We start from the raw sequence: 20310 nt of genomic DNA, 5'->3' as shown, positions 1-20310 counted from the left end.
ATCGGGGAACAGAACAGGCAGGCTGATGAAATACACTGCTGAGGGGAGCAGCGGGTGAGACAGGAGAGATCTGCTTCACCATGTGGGTTTCTCTCTGGCCAGCCAGGGATCGAAGTCATGCTGCAGTGGCTGCAGATTACTTCATAGTGTGGTGCTTAACCCCTTGTGCCACCAGGGAGGCCTGTTGCTCACTTTTAACAACTGTATATATCATACCATGCCCACCAAATGTCCAGTCACCATCCATCACCAACAAATTGGTCCCCTCTACCTGTTCTTCCCATATCATCACCTCCAGTAACCACCATTCTGTGGTTAGAGTCTAAGAGCTTGTTCTTGTTTTGTTCATTTGCTTTTTATTTTCATATCCACAAATGAATAGATTATACTGTAGTATTTCTTTCTGCTTCTGACCTATTTCTCTTTGCATAATCCCCTCAAGTTCCATCCATGTTGTCAATAAATGACAAGAGTTCATCTTTTTTTTATGGTTGAGTAGTATTTAGTTATGCACATTTATCATGTGTTCGCTATCCATCATCAAGACATTTGGGTTGTTTTTATATCTTGGCTATTGAATATATTCATCGAACATGTGTGATGGTGCCACACCTGAGGTTGAGTGGAAACATGCAAAAAAACATGCCTGATTGTACTAAAACGTCAGCAAAAAGTTCTCAGAAGGGCTGAAATTTGAGAGGAGAGTTGAAATTTGAGCAGATAATGAGAGAGCAGTCCAGAGTAAAAAAAAACGGTAGATGCTAAGATCCCAAATTTACAAGCTTGGGTATGCTTATGTTAGTAGGCAGACTGAGGGAGACCCCCAAACTCACATGCTCTATTGGGGTCTGGCCATCTGTGTTTCCAAAGACAAAGCATATTTAATGTGAATGTGCTTTAATAGTGTTAATGTGCATCAGAGAGAAGAAAAGATAAATTACCCAACAAAAACCCAAAGTTACCCATCCCCTCATGAGTAAATTCCCAGCTAAAAGAGGATTGGCATGAAATGGGGCCATTAGACCTAAAATCTGGCCACAAGTCTAAGGTATCATAGGATGGGGGTGAAAGGGGCAGACAAGTCTGAGGTTAAAGTCCAAATCAAAATCAAAGTCTAATCAAGGTAGTGGCTACCATTGTTAGCATCCACACATGTCTGTCACCCACATATCTCTTCCAAGGATCTCTACATATCTCAACTCCATCTCCCCAAAGTCCCTGGTACAAGGTCAAAGCTGAGAGGTGAACAGGTCCTTTTCCACATGTCTCTTCATGTGCCTCCCCTCTGTCTCTCCAGATGTTCTGAGCCCACCTGCCTTTTATGTTATATAGCTTCACCTGGCCTCTCTGTTCTACCCCTCATTAGATGGGTCGAGAACACAAAACCTTCCCTTTTTATGAAGGTGCCTCTTTTATACTTAGAAGTGGGATAAACTTGGAATAGCTAGAGCAGTGCTCTTCAAACTTCTTTTTGCTCCCTTGTGCTCTGTAAATGACTGGAAATATGCTGTACCTGTTCATAAATTCTAAGAGTAACATCTAAGTTTCAATAATAGCAAATAATATAATTTCTGGCATATCATTTTAAATTATTGACATCTTAAAATAAATGTTAAACTGTCCTTCTAAACATAGCCTCAGTAGCATAATTTGATAACTGCCATCATTCATTTAAAAAACTCTGGTCACACACTTTTTTTGAGCAACTCTGCACCTGAGCTTTTGTTTTATCTTTGAATTTGTTTCTATTCTATTTTTTCTGTACAACTTTATACCAATGCAATATATACATATACCAATGCATCATATACATATTTTTAGAAGACTTTAGTTGATCATCTATTTCTCTGCTAAACATGTATTTTGAATAAAACATATTTTTATAAACTTTTAATTAAGCTTTTTATTTGTAGATAATTATATATTCATATGTAAATGTAATAAATTATACAGAGATTACACATATCCTTTAACCATTTTCCTCCAATGGCTACATCTTACAAAACTGTATCACAATATCATTATTGGGATATTGATATTGATTAAAACTGATATGATCATAAACTATAAGACGTAAAATTTTCTTCTTAATTGAGTTTTCTTTTGAAATGATTACTTGTCCAAAATTGTACAGAAGAGTGTTTAAAAATGTTGACTAGCTAATGAATAGAATGGAAAATAAAAGTTTTAATGAATGGGAGTAGTTTTTCCTCCCTTAAATTAGTTCTTGGGTCTATGGATAAATAATTCTTATTACTATAATGAGACAGGATTTGGCATCATTATACTGATTTTGTTTTCTTTAATAGCTCTCAGTGCTAGAAACTTTGTTCACATAAATAAGTAGATGGGTCAAGCAGAGTTCTGTTTGATTGACTGAGTGGATGGTGGTCCAAGGTAGAAAATATAGGAAAAGGAGGAGAAAATGAGAAGCCAGTTTCGGTTTGGCTGATTAATTTTGGATCTCTACAAATCTGAGTGAGAAGGGACTTCCACAGAAGCAGGAGGAGGGGAGCAGGATTCTGGGCCACAATAAACACCCAAAGAGAAAGGCTTGAGGAAATTCCCTGCAGGCCACAGATACCATTGCTGCAGAGAGATCAAGTGAGTCCAGGGCATCTTGGCCAGGTTAGAGGGAAAAGTCAATCACTGCCTGGCATAGAAGTTGGATGCTTAAGATATTGGGCCAAACATCTAATTGTTCTCAGGACTATTTGTATTGAAACAGACAGCCAGAAATCCTGATCATTTGACAGCAGGCTCCAGAAAGCAGGGAGGCAGAGCGCCCTGTGGGAGTGAACTTGAACCTGGCTCATAATGGGTATGTTAGGATCTTCAAATGAGTCCAGATAACATGACCCTTGTAGAGAAAACAAAACAAAACAGAGAAAAACAAAACAAAACAAAACACAACCTTTGAATGATAGAATGGATCATGACTTCAAACAGAAAAACAAATGGGATCTTGAATAAGACGGGTCCTTAGTTTCCTCATATGCAATATAGGCATGAGGAAGAGTGTCTGGCATATGGTAAGAGGAATAGTAGTGGTAGTAGTAGCACTAGTAGTAACACTACTAGTAGTAGTGGTAATAATGGTAGTGATAGTAGTGTGGGATATAGGCACATCTTGGCAGAGGATACTATGAAGACAACCTTTGGAACAAAATTTTTGCAGGATATGAGCTTTATGCCCTGAAATTGCAGTGTCCCAAAGGTAAAGATATTCATTCATAAGTAAGTGAGATAAATAATAACATTTATTTATAATGAATTGAGAGGTCACCTCTTTTAAAACATATCCTAGTAATCATTGAATCATTTGTAACTCAAAACATTGCCTGACATGGGATAACTGCTCAATAAATGATGTTTTAATCCATAAATTATAGAAAATATTCTGTACATTCATATTCTGTAGTGCCTAAAATTCTGACAGGTGTGTGTGTGTGTTTGAAATATTATTCTCACCTGGAAGGAGGTATAAAATTGCATAATAAGTCTCTAATATCTTAGTAGTAACATTTTCAGCTTTTAATAATCAGATTATTTTTCTCCATGATATGGGAGTGGCTAGGGGGTCTTAAGTGCTTGAAGGGATGGGAGTAAATGTGACTGAGACCAAAAATGGCATCAGACTACAAAATCTTTACCCTTTATGCATTGTCTTGGTTTGATCTTGCACAGAACAAGCACTTCCACCTAATAAGATCACAGGCTGTAAAACTAAGAAACCAACACAAGATTTGTAGATGAATGTTGCTGTTAAGAATTTGCCCCTTTTTATAGTTCTTGTTATTTTTTCTCCATTTCTTTTTCTCCCTTTTTCTCCATCTCTTTCTCTCCTGTCTCCTGACCCACCTGTGCCATTTTCTTCCCCTGCCCTGCCCAGAAATGTTCCTTCCTTGAACCCCAACATGCGCTGTGATAGTTCTGTCCCTTCATCATGAAGAGAGTGTTTTGGGGAGTGTGTTTCAGCTAGTACTGGAAGTAATTATGTAGGCACCTGCAGACCAGTCTTCAGCCTCCTTGTTTTATGGCCATATAACATTTAGCCCTAAAAGTTTTACAGAACTGTTTTAAAGTCATTTCAATTTGTGTTCTTCTCTTAAACTTCCTGAATTTTTTAAGTAGAAGTGGTTTGGGGAATCTTTTTATTCCCCATGAGCCACTCTGGTGGTCTTGTACTAAAGCTGGGTAAAGCCAGTTGGCATTTGGAAGCACGTCACTTTGGGAACTTGGCTGGCTGCTACTGATTTCATTTTTTCATCAGCAACTTCTCTCTCTTTTCTTCCTCTGCACCATTCCTAGACCACACGACAACCCTGATTATTGTTTTAGTTTGTTCCTTATAATCAAGACTGAAAGATTTCTAAGAAGGCATCTGTGCTCCCCACGCCAGTCCATAAAGCAACAGCTGTGCCACACATGGCTGCCAGTTGTGAAATCCAGGCAGCCCCATTCGCATTATGTTTTATGTGCAAGTTAGTAGTGCTGACGTAATTGAGTTCAAATCCCAGTATACACATTCAGGTATGCAAGAAATGTGACTATTTTTCTACAATTGAACTCAATCTCTATTTTGAGTCCCTATGTTGCTGGGTGGTAGAAACTTACTCTCAATCAGTTGAGCTTCTTTGCTGTATCTCATTGTGGAGATGGATTATATATCTCAAGGCCATGGGGGAAGGGGCCACTTGGTCCTAGTCATCAGGTGATGCTGGTTATAGTTAGTGAGCATTGTTGTCATCACAGTTTTACTTTCAGGGGATTTCTGGAAGCCTTGCTTTCTCCTTTCCCTCTGAACCTCGCTGTTCAGTCTTTGTCTTAGAGCCAGGCCACTTACCCAGGAATCCATCACTCATGAGGGGGAAGTCCCCCCACAGTCAGATAATATACACCTGTTTTGACTCTTTATCTCTTTGCTGGGTTCTCAAAAGATAGGGTGCAATCCACTTTGTACTGGAGCTACCACCATCTCTACATTCCCATTATTTACCTTTTATCTCCTTTCTCTTCTTTCAAGTTAGGCGAATGCTTTCTAGACTAAGATGAAGTGGAGGTGTTGGTAATGTGAGGCAAGGATCACTATCCTCAATTTACCCTTCATGGTGGTTACACCATGGAGTCCTCTCAGGGAAAAGTGACATAGACTTTGGAAACCTCACACCCAGAAAAGTACTTCTTTTTTGCTTTATACTCTGTCATATACAGGTGTCCTTGTTTTTCAAAAGTTCCATTCTGCCACTTTTATGAAAGACCACATTAGTCCACTTTTCACTAACCAAAAGAATCCTAAAAGGGTTTTTGCTCTTATGACAAAAAGTCAAAACAGCATTCAGCATTGATTTTTGCAGCAGACGTTCTAACGGCAGCAATACTCCAAGCAATGAGAGTGACTCAACCAAACGCCTTCCCCAGACCTACTTTACACTGATTGTATGGACATCATTTCTGACCTTAGTAGATTATGATATCATTTTAGGCTTTATGTGTTACTTGGTATCATTTGGTAGGCTATTTTTGGGGTTTAGGAATGCTCAAAAAATTAATATAAATTACTATTAATTGCTTCTTAGCTTTTTGCCATTTTGACTTAAAAGAGGTTTCTTTGAACCTCTGACTTTTATACGGTGTTATCACTCAACATTACCTTAATAAAAAATAATGCAATTTTTTTAAAAATAAAAAGGTATTACAGGAACACTCCAGTACCACACAAGGAGGAAACCTATACTTACTACTAGGATTAGCAAGGTAATTAGTGCAGAAGAATCTGGCTTTCTGCATTGGTAGTGGGGGAGGGGCCAGGGAGACAAAGAACCACTGGGGTAAAATGTTCATATTTGCAAAATGTTGCCCCTTCATTTACACTGTCGCTTCAAAATTTTCCCTGAGTGGGTACTCCTGGTCTTGTCATCAGTCCTTGGGCAGCTTTGCAAAATAGGTATCGGGAGATGAATAAAGGTAAAGAGAGTCTGACAGTGTCTTAGTGAAGACTGGGAGGTGAAGGTGTGGTTGAAAACATATGTTGGCATGTCTGTTCATTTCCTGTTTCAATGTGGTAGGTGAGAGCAGAGAACACAAGGGAAAGGATTTCATTATATAATGGGAAAGGAATCTCATCTACCACAAACCAAACTTTACTCTTAAGTGTTTTCATTTTCTCCTCCAAGAAGAGGAGAAACAAAAATGAACAATGATTTTGAGTATAGGGAGTGCTAATTCTCTCTAAGCAGAGAAGTAGGAAGGAATAAATTATTGCTACTATAGGGGAAAAAATCACTGATTTCAGGCTAGTAGGAATAATTTTTGGATGTCAATGTTATCCATGAAGATATTGGACATTTGTCTGTTTTCAGTCTATCCAGTTGTTGTCTGTCTTCTGGGTACCCATAGATCTCAGGATCAAAACAAGAAAATATGAGCAGCTTAGGGCAGATCAGAAGTCTCCTTATGAGGATGATTGTCTGTCTTGTCTGGTGATGCCTGGTTTCATTCTGAGACATCTGTCTGCCTTGTTTGTGGTCCGGCTCTAGCTTCCATTCTGTTGATGAATGAAGATGGTTAGTTGGGAACCAATGAGGAGTGGAGGTAAATGAGCATGTGTGGGGAGACACAGTATGTAATTATAGTGAAATTGACAAATGGGTTAATACATGTTTTGAGTTACTTTGTTCTAAAAAATAAGCTAACTTCTTATTTATATTATTGCTTCAATCTTCATAACCACTCTTCAGGCTCGGAATTCTTAGTATTACCATGAGCAGTTTAAGAAGTGAAAGTTTGAGAGTTTTTTAGTAGTTATCTCCCAAAATTAGGGTCAGCACATTTCCAGAGGTTTTTGCAGCCAAAGAAGGAGCCCTGGTCACGCAAAGACCATCCTGTGTGAGAGACTCGTGTGTAGTGCAGTAAGGGCCCACTTATAATCACTCAGAGCCTGACACATGTATCTGTAGTGACAGAGGAAGGAAGTGTGAGGTGTTGGTACTAGTTTCAGAAGATGATGCTGATTTTTTGAATATTAAAATATACTGGAAAGTAACATTTTGTAGCACCTTTTCTTTACTCCTGTGAAATTGCTTCTGGGAAAGGATTGCACCTTTCCTTGAGAGGGTGGGAATTCAGAGTTGCTTACATCTACATGGGTCAGACCTAATGGTGTGCCAGGTGGAAGGGGTCGCCATTCTGGAGACTCAGTTTCTTTTATATTTATCATGCTTTTTTCCTTCTTAATGAAAAGAAATGCTCACATTCCTCTTTTTAGATTTTTGGGTAACAAAGTCTTTACTCTTCACTCAGGCTTTGGCATGAGTATTGTGTACATGTGTGTACATGTGTGTGCATATCTGTGCGTTAGATTTTTATCAAAATTTGAAGGAAATGTTATGAATTAAACCGTGAAATAAATAAATGTCATTGTTACCCACGTTGGGGTATGTGTGTCTGTGTGTCTGTGAGTGATTATAGCTCACCCAACTCATAATTTAATAAGTTTGTCTGGGTTAGATAAAGAGGGATCAAGAAGAACAGGGTCCATGGGAGGAAATGGAGAGCTCAAGCTGGTGGAAAGGGTGTGAGGATAAATGGGCAGTGAATCTGGATCACTTGAAAATCTCTAACAGATGATACTGAGACATCGATAGCAGTTGTTCCCAGCTCTTCCCCTTCCCCTCAGACAAGGGAGAGATGGGAATCTTGGAACAAAAAGTATATGGTGACAGTTCACAATAACAAAAATTCCTTATGTGGTATTTATGATCATCTACCACAGTCCTGCAAGTTGGCTCTTAGAGGGATGGCATGAGAATAAGGAGAAATCTTAGTGAGAAGACCATCTAGGCTCCCATTTTTACAGAGGAAGAGATCTAGGAAAAGGCTTAAGAGCAGGGTCAAAGTCATACAGCCAGTAGGGTCAGGACCACACTCCAAGTCCTTCCAGTTCTAGCCCATTGTGATTCCATCATCATAAGGTCTAGCAGGCAGAATTACTCTAAGAGTTCAAAGACGTTGGACATTTCCCTTAACATGCATTAGTGTACATAGCACTGAATCCCAAATTAGAATGTGCAAGATTCTATTCAACACACATATAGTAACTAAGCTCATTACTGTGTCTTCCATACAGATGATTTGGGGGCAGAAGTCTCATCTCTCTAGAATCAAAAATATAACTGTCAGTAAGTGTGTTAAAAGGCTTATGTTTCTAATTAAAATTTAAGTGCTGTCTGGTTAAATCTGTATTCTCCTGTTTGGGAATGTCTGCTAACAGATATATGGGAGGGGACCTTGGCCAATTGTCCTGGGCATGGAGACTTGCTGGAAGTGTCAAAGACATTTTTATGCTTCTCCTCCACTTATAAATAAGCTAATTTATTGAAAGGTGACTATGAATCTGTTGGAGACTATTCTTAGATTTAAAATGATCTCATGATGTGGAGAGAGGCAGAGACTTTCAGAGGTTGACGAAAAGCTCACTATTATTAACAACCTTCTTCATATCACTCTCAAGTGTTCAAAGGGTCACATTCCCAGTCTTTCCTTCCTTGACACATGGTATTTTACCATCCCTTCTCCTTCTCTCTGGAACCTTATTTCTGTTCAACTCTCATTTCCTTTCTTTACAATGGAGAAGATCACAAGAGGATTTGGATTGAACATAGGAGGGAATATGATATTTGCTCACAGGGAAGGCATATGTGTAGAAAATAACTTAGTTTTTTGTTATTTTTAAATTGCTCTCCAAGTTAAAAGGTATTCTACCCCAAACAAGTTCAAGTAAGTTTGGGAAACAAAGGGTCACACAAATTTGCTGCAGGACTTTTTAGGACCTTTAATATAAATCTTCACGAGACATGTTGCATTCATCTCAAGCACCACTGATTTACTTCTCTCCTTCCCCAAAGTGCTACTGAGACTTAGAGTAAATTTTAGCCTTTGAACATCCTATTTCTGATTGGTTTTTGAATCCAAAATTTGGTTAGAGGTGAGGGGAAGGAAAAGAAAGGGATTGAGTGTATGTAGAGGGAAGAAGTGTGCTAGGGAAAAAGACTGAAGATAAAGGAGAACTTAAAAAGACAATTGGGATAGAACAAGACTGTTCTCTTCGGAGATCTTTCTTGATGTGAAGGTCAGTGTTGCTATTGGAGAGCTGAGATTATAAAGGCCTATGAACTTTGAAAATGATTATTGCTATAATTGCATATGTAAACATGAAGGGATAAGCATCTTCAAAAGTGGAAAATGGTGTATTGCACCAGGTTTATTTAAATATTGGGTACTCTGGATGTTACTGAAATAGATGTGTGTTGAAACTACTTCAACTTTGTGTTGACCTAATAATGACGCACAAATGTAACAAGTATACACAAATTAATTTGGATAATATGAATATTTAATGGAAGTGATAGAAATAACAAGCAAGGGAGATGAGGTCTGGGTCTGTTTTAGATGTGAAAGTAGGCAATATATCTCTGGACAAGTCAGGACCTGGCTTAGTTAATGTCAGCATGATGGAGCAGACTGGGGGAAACTGGAACTAGGGCTTGGAAACTGTATAGTAGTAATGACAGATCAAGCTATTTATTATAGAAACCAGATACCCCAGTACCAGACTTGTGACTGTGTCTTGTCCAAAAAATCATGTATGGGGCCTCCCCTGGTGGCGCAGTGGTTGAACGCTGGGTTGCGAGGCTGCCCGTGGCCTCTGCGGCGCCAGTTTTGTCCTCGGCCGCTGGGGAGGGTCCCACGTGGTGCACAGACCTCTCTTGCCACGCCTGCTGCTCCCCTCAGCAGTGTATTAAAAGAAAAAAAAAGCATGTATGTAGTTAGCTACATGATATCATATAGAGCTCAGGAATGGGACATAGTCCTTGGAATGAGGACTGGGTAAAGAATGACAGACTTTTCTTCTGGAGGGCCTGCCAGACTCAGCAGTATACTGCTAGAGGGAAGGCTCAGGTAGGAGGAACCGTGGGGAAAGAAGGAAAGCAGGGCTTGAGAAGTTAGGCAGAGAGAAGTTGGGGAACTTGGAGGTCATTAGCCTTCTCTTTTGTAAGGTTACAGTGACACCATGGGGTCTTTCAGCTAGACCAAATTGGATGCAATGAATTCTTCTTGGAAACCTTACCCTTATATTTTCAGAGATTCTTAGGGGGTGAGGATGGGAAGAATTTCTGCAGTGCCTGTGACATTTTCAATTTCAGGGTAGTTCAGTTAAATTTGCCTTTTGTCTCAGTTGGTTGTTAGCTTTGTGAGTGCAGGGACCATGACATCAGAAGTAGCATATACAACTCTCACTAAATTCTGATAATGTACCAAAGCTCAAAATAAAAACAAAACGAACAAAACCAAACCAAGAGGTAGGTGCTATCTCTACTTTACACACTAAGTCAGATAGTTGTTCAAATCTTCAAAGCTGGTACATGGAGGGGCCAATGTCAGAACCAGATTTTCCTAGCTCCAAATCCCATGTTCTTTCTCCTAGACCAAAGGTTCTCAACCTGGAAAAGCTTTAAAAACAGTGATATGTTCTGTTCTCAAATATTTGGGCTCATGTCATATGGGCTAGCATTTGAACATCTGTAATTGTTTTATCCCCCCGCCCCAGGTGATTTTACTGTGCAGTCAGCATTGATAATCATGTTGTCTTATGTATATTGTTATTGTTGGTACCTCCCAGTTCAGCACTCACCAGTGACAGGAACTAAAGAAATGCTTAATAATGAGTTCAGAAGGTGTGTGTAGCTATCAGGAACTTTCCAAATGCTACTTGGAGTTACAAATGCTACTTGGAGTTACAAAGTGAATTCTTTTTTTAATTTGTTTATGCATACAAGAACTGGGGTGTAGGCCAGAGGCGCAGGGGTGAGAGGATTCACCAGACACAGAGTGGGGAGCAGAACAGGCGGATCTACTGGAATACACTACTGAGGGGAACAGTGGACAAGACAGGAGAGGTCTGCTGCACCATGTGTGTTAACTCCCTGGCCAGGGATCGAACTCAGGTCACAGTGGCTAGAGATTGCTTGATAGCGCTGAGACTTAACTCGTATGTGACCAGAGAGGCCCTACAAAGTAAATTCTTTATAGACATTTTCAGATGATAAAATCAAACATTTGATGATTATCAGAAGACATAATTAAAGGTCAGAGGGCTGCTCTGCTTTACATGCTTAGAGATGTTTTCTAAACCTTCCATTGCAGGTGGTGTGGTCCTCAACCCAGCCTATTATGGCATGCCTGGCCATACCAACATCATGATCCATGAGGTGGGGCATGTCCTGGGCCTCTACCATGTCTTCAAAGGGGTCAGTGAAAGAGAATCCTGTGATGATCCCTGCAGGGAGACAGTGCCATCCATGGAGACTGGAGACCTCTGTGCTGACACTGCCCCCACTCCCAAGAGTAAACTCTGCCAGGACCCAGAACCTACCAATGACACCTGTGGCTTCACCCAGTTTCCAGGAGCTCCATTCAGTAACTACATGAGCTATACAGGTAATCACATTAGTCTCACTGGGTTCATTTCCTTTGAAGATTCAGCGGGTGGTAGAGCTTGGGGCTAGGAGGTTGGAGCTATGGGAGGCAGGGAGGATTAACCAGCATTCATTCATGTCAGGGAGTCAAAGTGTGTTTAATCATAATATATTCTTTTTTCTCATGTCCTTGAAGAACCTAAAGAAATATTGGGATATCACTGGGTCTTACTAACTGGATTCTCCACCACTAGAGATTATAAGAAAAACACACTTCTATTTCAGTTACAAAATGGGGCAAAACCCAAAGTCCTTTTGAGGTCCCTTTGGTTTCCAGAATGTGGTTATTTTTATTTTTACTCACATTCTTATATGTTGACTCTGCAAGAGAGTTCAATAGTGACAGGGAAAGAGGTTTCTTCTTCCTTGTCCTCTCATTCCTTCATCATTTTTGACAAAAAATAATGCCATTCACAGTTTCTTGATAATGGATAAAAATGTATTCCTAAAATTAAGGATTGCTATGATTTGATGACTTATACCCCTGGTAGTCATGTGGAAGAATGGAGGTAATTTTTCTCTCAGGTGCAGGGGTTAGTCTGGTGATAAGTTCTTCTAGAACTATTCAAAATAGGATAAACCACAAGACCCTGGCTCTGCCTTTGAAGGGAAAAAGAGCAGCGAACTGTCCTGCCTTAAGACAACAATACATTCCTACCCAAGTCTCTTTTTGATGTCTAATCCAGGAGCATCAGATTCATGAGGGCCAGTATTCTTGCTTACTCACCAAAGACTCAGTGGCCCTTGTGTGGCACAGAGAGACCACACAATGGGGTGATGAGGGCTTAGCTGTGTAGGTAGTGCCTTAGAAGTGGGCAGAGGAAACATCTAATAAGCAGGAGAGATCATTTGATTTTTTATTCATTGAAAAGAGCCTTGAAACTAAGATAAATCCTTTTCTGAACCTCTATGAAAAGTAGGAGATTTTGCCTTTTCCAAGAGTGAGTGAGGACCATCCCACCCCAGGTCTGCTTCTTCTTTGAGCTATTGGCTCTCCCTCCCATGAGCATCTCTTCTGAATACTCACTAACCTTTGTCAAAGTCACTGGCCATAAAGCAGGTGTCTGCAACCCCTCGAAGGATCACAGATGAAAAGGCCATGTATTGAAATACTGCCATCTGGTGGTTTTCTGAATAAGCAGCCATCAGCTCAGAGCAACCCTGTACCGGATGGTCTGAGTCCCACCGTGGCCCAACCCAACATCAAGATAATGGCCCTGATGTTCATAGCAGCGCTGTCCACAATCGCCAAATGATAGAAACAACCTAAGTGCCCAATGACATGACTGAATAAAGAAGTTGTGGAATATATGCTCAATGGAATACTAGTCAGCTATTTAAAAAGATGATATAATACTTTATTGGGCAAAATGGATGGACCTTGGGGTGATTATGCTAAGTGAAATAAGTTAGAAAGTGAAAGTTAGCAGATGATTCACTTATCTGTGGAATATACATAAACAAAAACCATACACTGACAAAGTACAGCAAAAACAGTTCTTAGACTGTGTGAAAAAATATACTGGTTACCAAAGAAATGGGAAAGGGGAAGGGTGGAGGGGGTACAGGAATGACGGGAACAGACCATTGGGATGTTTGATGGAGGGTCAGGGAAGCATGTGCACATGTGAAAGACTAAAAGTGTAACCCAAACCTACACAGACATGTAAATGACTGACATTAATTTTTTTTTTAAGTGGATGACGCTGCTTTAGAGATAAGCAAATGCTATTTATTCTCTGCCTCTTTTTTTTTTTTTTTTTTTGCTTGCTTTTTCTGGAAAAGAATGCATTTACTCATTCAACAAATATTTCTGGAGCCTAGTAAGTGTGAGATACTGTGTTATGTGCTGGTGTTTAGGGTGGGATCAATGCAGAATTTATACCCATTCAGGTGGATTTCACAGGTAAAAACCTTCACCTTCCTATTGTGTTTTTTGTCTTTGCAGATGATAACTGTACTGACAGCTTCACCCCTAACCAGGTGGCCCGAATGCATTGCTATCTGGACCTTGTCTATCAGCAATGGAGCCAAAGCCAAAAGCCCACTCCCATCCCCATCCCACCCATGGTCATCAGGCAGACCCCCAAGTCCCTCACTCTCCACTGGCTGCCTCCAATTAGTGGAGTTGTGTATGACAGGTGAGAATGGCGAGCCGGTGTTATTTCTCTGTGGTGTTGTTTCTTATGCACGAGATGAAGAAAGTGAAGTTAGAGGAACCCCAATTTGCAGATATAAATGTGGGCACCACTGCACAGGGCTGCCTGCTTCAGCCTACCCAGTTGTCATCTCCTTGGCAAACCCCCCTGGGACTCACATGCAAGCCAGTGGCTTGTCTAGCTACTCGCTGGTGAGGAGCCTATCAGGTGTTTCCTTGGAATGTCACCTCTGTCAGGCTTCCAGGAGCTGTGAAGAGGGCGATAAATATGATGAAGATGAACCAACAAACCTAAGCTGGTGTTTGCCAGCTCGGGGAGTTAACCTTTCCCCCTTCTCATGTCATAGAGCATGTTGTGCTACTTCTGTTGGGGGGATGGGAGGTGAAGTTTTTACCTCCAAGAACTTCTGAAGCTGCCCAGTACCACAGGTTGCGCATCAGGGGCTTCCCTACATATGTGGACATTTCTAATGTCTTCTCTACTTCCTGTTGCGTCCTGCTCCTCATGCCACATGGCTACTGTCTTGTGAAATTGTCACCTGCTCATTTCCCTATTTGTCCCACTCATTTGGCAACCCTGAGGGCAGAACTATTTTTAGTGTCTTTATCTCTTGCTCTATCTCAACAGATATCTAATGCATGTTTATTGAAGAGTGTAATGATACCAGAAGTTTGTTTTGCTTCATTCTTTGCATATTGATATCAATGAATACCAAGGGAATGTTTGTTAAAAGGAGAGAAGGTAGGACCACAATGCCATCTGGCAGCTGGTGGGAAGATAGAGGGATATGGATTAAGTAAGAAGGATCAGATCCCATGTTGACCTGCGCCTTTCAAAACCTGCAGCCACCTTGTTCTAAAGCACAAGTAGCTATTGACTATTCAGTCCCTCTATGTGTGAAACATTGTGCAAGATCTCTTACCTGGGCTTGTCTCATTTGGTCCCTGCAGTAAACGCAACTCTGCTTTATAAGTGAGAGATCTGAGGCATAGAGCCCCAAACTCCGCTACTAAGTAGAGGTGAATATGGGTCCATCCTTGAATTTCAGAAATAAGGAACATGGAATAGATGGTTTCTTTGAATTTAGAACTTTCCCATTTAGCAAGTAGATAACCCTCTTGTACTGTCACAGCCCTCCTGTGTCAAGTCCCAGGTAAGGAGCTGGGGGTTTCTACAACTCGGTTCTCTAAACTCCAGCTTTAAAAAAGCCTGGGGGAGAAGACAGTAGAGAAAGGAATGGGAACCCACAACTAGCTTAATCATTTTTCAAATAAGTAGTCCCAGCCTGGTGGGATCTTGATAACTTGATGCACACCTAATGCAAACCATCGCTGAAGCCCACAGCCCTAGAGAGTAGCCCTGGCTGCCATCATCAGCACCTGAACTCTTTAGGGCTCCCCTGTGAGTCAACACGCACCTATGCGATACATTTAAGAACCCTCTTCCCACAAGTGTGACCTTGTGCAGCTTCGGCTGGACAGGCTGAACTGTGAGTGCTTCATGGGCATGTGCAAGCTGGAGTTTTACGTCTGTTTACGTAATGTGTAAACAATTTAATCTTTCAATTCTCTCTGTGGTACAAACGTTATGATAACGTAGACATCAGACCTGGCTTGCTCCAGTCTGTTGGCAGAGAAGGATGAGATTTGCTTCCTTTTCTCAGCTAGGTGGGCTGCTGTTTTGAGGCTTCCCAACACATGTGTCGGGGAGACTCACGTCACACACCAGCCATTTGTGTCACACTTGGAGTTCTGTTTACTCCTCCCGGGTAGGTATTTGGAGTCCTTATGTCAGAGAGGAGCCCAACCACGCACTGAGCAGAAGCTCCGGGAGGGCCGAGTGCATCAAGGAAATGTGGTTTGGAATTGTGTCTACACTTAAATTGAGTGCTGATTGGAGTCAGAGGTTGGGGTTGAACTACACCTTTCGTTGCTGGAGTATTGGACACTTGATGGTGTTTGGGACTTGTGCTAGGGAATTAAGGAACTTATTGTGACCTTAGCAATTTACTTAATCTCTAAGAGTCTGAGTGCCCTTCTTGGTAAACAAAGGGTTCTTACAGGGCTTAGAAACAATTTGTGAAAAGCACTTAGAGGCAAAATGGGAGCCGGTAGCATAACCATCATCCCTATTCAACCATATTATTTTTCTAGCATATTACAAGATATTGTATTTTTCTAGCATATTACAAGATATTGTTTTTCTCCCCCTACCATTGAGAGACCTGGATTTGTGTTGTGTCCATAACAACTGGGCTTCTAAAAACATTCTAAATATCTGAGCCGAGCCTTACCAAGTGATTTCCCTTCGTTATTTAGCTGTCATTGACTATGACTATTCCACTACCCCAAATTTTGTGCTTGAGGAGCTCTTCATAGTCAATACTAATTGTGGTGGGGGTGACTGTAAAAGAAGTGCTGGGGGCGATGCTGAGGCCAGTTTCTGTGCTAACTGTTGGGGAGTGAAATTATAGAATTCAATTTGAAACTACTCGCAAGCAAAGGAGAACTAAAAGGAATGGGAATTCTTTTAGCTCTGCAAAGCAGTGTCCTAAGACAGGAACAAGAATATATGGTGGGTGCCCAGGGAATACTGGGCACTCAAAAGAGTCAGCCCAAGCATACGAGGTTGCTAACCAGAGAAGCTGGGAAATGTGATTAGGCAGGAGAAATAAAGCTTGTGATTGGAAATTGAGATTAGTTCATTGTGATGGGAATATAAAATTCATGGAGCAGGTAAGGCTGCAGCCAGCTGGAGAAAACTCTTGGATCACAGTAAGGAATTCGGCTGTGTCCCCATAGGTGATAGAGATTCAAAGGGCATTGCATTTCATGTGACTTGTATTTTATGTATGTGATTAAAAGTAAGACACTCAGACCGAGGACCATATATAGATATCACATTTACTCTGAAGGTTGCTGTCTTTTTTAGTTGGGGGAAAGAAAGGGGTCTTTGTAGGATCCATAGAGAATTCACATAGAAAGGGGTTTTGTGTTTCTCTCAGATTGTTATTATTTTATGTTGAATGTTCCAGGATGGGAAACTGCCCACTTTCATCTCCACAGACCTCCTTTAAGACTTAGTTAAATTCTTCTGCTTCGGAAGCTGGAAATTTTGATGTCACTATGAATTTGCAAAAGTGAGGTCTACATAAGAAGGAAATGAATTGAAAAATAGCTGTGTTCTCACTTATCCCCTAGGCCTGCTTGCCTATTGCCACTCCTCCGCCCCCAAGGGTTTCCAGATTTCCTTATCCCAGTTCATCTGATAGGTTCCCCCCACACCCCATCCCCACTTTGTCTTCCCAGGTCTCCTGGCAGCATGTGTGGTGCCTGCACTGAAGATGGGATGTTCCGTCAGTATGTGCACACGGCTTCCTCCCGGCGTGTGTGTGACTCCTCCGGTTACTGGACTCCAGAGGAGGCTGTGGGTAAAGGACTATGGCTTTTTCATTTATACTTTGGTGGCTGCTGAGAATGAGGATGGAGGTAAAGGGTAGAATAATGGCATGACGAGGAAAAGGGGTGTGTGTGTGTGTGTGTGTGTGTGTGTGTGTGTGTGTGTGTGAAAGAGAGAGAGAGAGAGAGAGAGAGAGAGGGAGAGAGAGAGAGAGAGAGAGAGATTTGCTCACTCTCTCCAGGAGTCTGGGAAAGACTCTGCCTGGCCTCTGTGTGCTGAATGTCTAAGCTTTGCACAGGGACCCTGGGCTATAGTGAAACAGAGGTCAGTGCAGAGGACAGAGGGATGGAGAACTTAGTCAAACTCAGGGGGTCACTTCTGACTGAGTTAGTTCAGATGTGTGTGTTACACGTGCCTACCACTCCTGGGAGCAGCCTTGCCACATGACAGTGTAAGCTGATCTCTTATTCCTCTCTGTCAGGAGAATGATGGAGAACATGTTGTAGGGAACACTCACACACAGGCTCAGCCAGTCTGGGTAGGGGTGAGGTGGACTAGGTGTTCCACACTGACTGTTCTCATCTACATTATTTTATGAGTCCATTAATCACCAGGACTCGTTGTACCTTGGATATGACCTAAGTTGGCTCTTGGAGCCCAGAATATTTTTAGCTGTCCCTTTCCTGTCCCCCCCCCCAACTTCTCAGTCACATATGTCTATCATTGTCCCTAAGACAAATGACAGCATGAGTGGATCCCAATTGTTCATACTGTTGACGTGGATTTTAGCGCCTTTTGATGAATGGCTTGACTTCTTTCATCATTACCTTCACCAGTACTTACCTACTCATCATCTTTTTCTTATAGTAAGTTCCTAAAAACTACCCAGTAAGATGCACTGGAAACAGTCCTATTTCAGTTAGTTTCCCATCTTAATTCTGACAGGGAAAAAGGAGAACACCGATCTGAAAGTCTGTAGTATCTGCTAGCTGTCCCCTTAGCCTCCCAGTTATTCAAATGACAGGAGCTTCAAGGAGAAATCTGGAGGAAGACAATTTTTTTGATTGATTGTATCGGACATTTTTCAAATGAGCATTTTCAGGGAAGAATGAAAAGTGACTGTTAAACTACATTGGACTCATGTAAAGGCTGGCATTTCATAAAAGGCCATTTCTGTGGCCGTTTCCTATGCGAGTGGTTTAATGCCCATTTGACTCCCCAACCTGCTTTATTTTTTAATTTTTATTATTGGAAAAATTTGAAGTTATTTGGTAAAGGTGAGAGGAATAGGAAGTTCTGGGTTCTAATATGTGTATTGTGTCTTGAGACAAAATAAGTCAACATTTAGTCTCCACTTCATGTTTTATTATAACATGAGACCATAGTAAGTGTCTAACATTCAGTGCTACTGCTGGGCTCACTTCCAGGGGCCTTAATTCCGCTGGTGTTTGGGGATAAATATTGGCAGATACTGCCAAAAAACACTGACTTTCCTTTTCTTTGAAAGGGTGAAGAACCAAATCATACTTAAAATATACACAATGAAAGTGACTGAATTTTCAGTAGAGTATGGACAAACACATTTACAGACATGATCAAAGCATATTTAATGATACTTTTGATCATCTACTTTCTTTTTTTTTTGATCTTTTATATTTGAGTTTATTCTTCATTGAACTTTAAAATACTGCTATAGTTGACTATTAAAACAAAATCAGTTGCAAGTAGTGAGCATATTGGTTATAGTCCTGCTTTCTAAATGCTTTGGAGAGCAGAACCAGACTTATTCACTGCTTAAATATCATCTGAAAGAAAACACCCCAGGCTCCCTAAACTAAAATAGCCCCCAGTCACACCCTGCCATTCTCCAGTCCTTCATGTTTTCTTTCTCAAAAGTTCCATTATCCCTTAGACTTTTACTTATATCTGCTTATCCATTTAATGCTGCACCTGTTGCTCTTTTGTAAGGTATATGGGGGCAATTCCTCCATCTCTGTTATTCCCTGCTCTAGCTCTAATACATAGGTCAGTACTAGGTGTAAAAGTGGTGCACAATTTTTGTTGAATGCATTAATAAGTGGACTGACAATATATGTAAAAACAAGGGGTTAATTATATGGTGAAGTATAAAATTGGATTTTCAGTGGAGAAATTAATGTAGTATATACTGATACTGACTATAATGATGCACACTTGAAACTTATATTAAAATGCAATGTTAATTCAATAAAAACCTTTCTTTAAAAATGAACCATAAGCTGTAATACACAAATACACACATACTTGGGCCTCCCTGGTGGCGCAGCGGTTGAGCGCTCGGTTGCGAAGCTGCCCGCGGCCTCTGCGGCGTCGGTTCTATCCCCGGCTGCTCCCCGGCCACCAGAGGAGGGTCCCACATGGCGCGCAGACCTCTCCTGCCGCCCGCTGCTCCCCTCAGCAGTGTACTTCGGTCCTTCTGCCTGCTCTGCTCCCCACTCTGGCTCTGGTGAATTCTCTCACCCTCCCGCACTTCTGACTGTACCCAGTGCATGTATAAACAAAACAAACAAACAAATAAATAAATAAATAAAAAACATGCCTCTATAAAAAAAAAAGAATTGTTAAAAAAAATAAAAAAAATAAGAAAAAAAAACAAATACACACATACATGTTTGAACTTTTTTCCTCTGGGTTGGCTTCATTTTCCAAATTCCAAAGGGGTAAATAAGCCTATGTTTGCAAATGTAGGTACTTAATTTCTATGGAATATCACCTAGCTCTTCTACATAACCAGTGAGGCAGGGAGTAAACAGTTCTTATTTTACTAAGCAAGAAATTGAGGCTTTGCAGGATCTGCCTTGGTCATGCAGCTAATGGAACAGCACAGATCAGAGCCTCTGCCCATTTCTAATTCAGCACTTTCTCTGAGTCCCCTCTTGTTAATTACCTCCTTGTTGAGATTATTTACACAGGGCTCACCTCAATATGATTGTGCTATTTTATTTTTCACTATTACATTTTTACTTGACTACCGAATCTCCATATTTTCCCCACTCAAAAATACCTGCTTCTATCTTCTGCCTGCAATTTCCTTCATGCAATGAAGCTGCCTCTTCACATTCACATGAATTCAAAGGCAATTGTCAGTGCATGGTTTTAAAGTTTGCCTACGGGGCCTCCCTGGTGACCTAGGAGTTAAGTCTGACATCACCACTGTGGCTTGAGTTTGATTGCCA

General features: G+C 41.0%; 1 protein-coding gene across 2 annotated transcripts in view; it reads left to right on the top strand.

The window, feature by feature from the left end:
- PAPPA2 (pappalysin 2) overlaps positions 1-20310 on the top strand; it is a gene marked incomplete at its 3' end in the record, with an annotated part of 286538 nt that overhangs the window by 119166 nt on the left and 147062 nt on the right. For both annotated transcript variants that reach the window (XM_084251295.1, XM_084251294.1), the window contains exons 4-6: positions 11206-11499; positions 13486-13678; positions 17005-17126. In XM_084251295.1, coding sequence (XP_084107421.1) covers positions 11206-11499; positions 13486-13678; positions 17005-17126 — 609 coding nt within the window. The remainder of the gene's footprint in view (positions 1-11205; positions 11500-13485; positions 13679-17004; positions 17127-20310) is intronic.

This window comes from Talpa europaea, assembly GCF_964194135.1.
Source record: "Talpa europaea genome assembly, chromosome: 12".
NCBI classification, from domain to species: domain Eukaryota; kingdom Metazoa; phylum Chordata; class Mammalia; order Eulipotyphla; family Talpidae; genus Talpa; species Talpa europaea.
The sequence above is the reverse complement of the archived record's forward strand: the minus strand, read 5'-3'. Positions and strand labels throughout refer to the sequence as shown.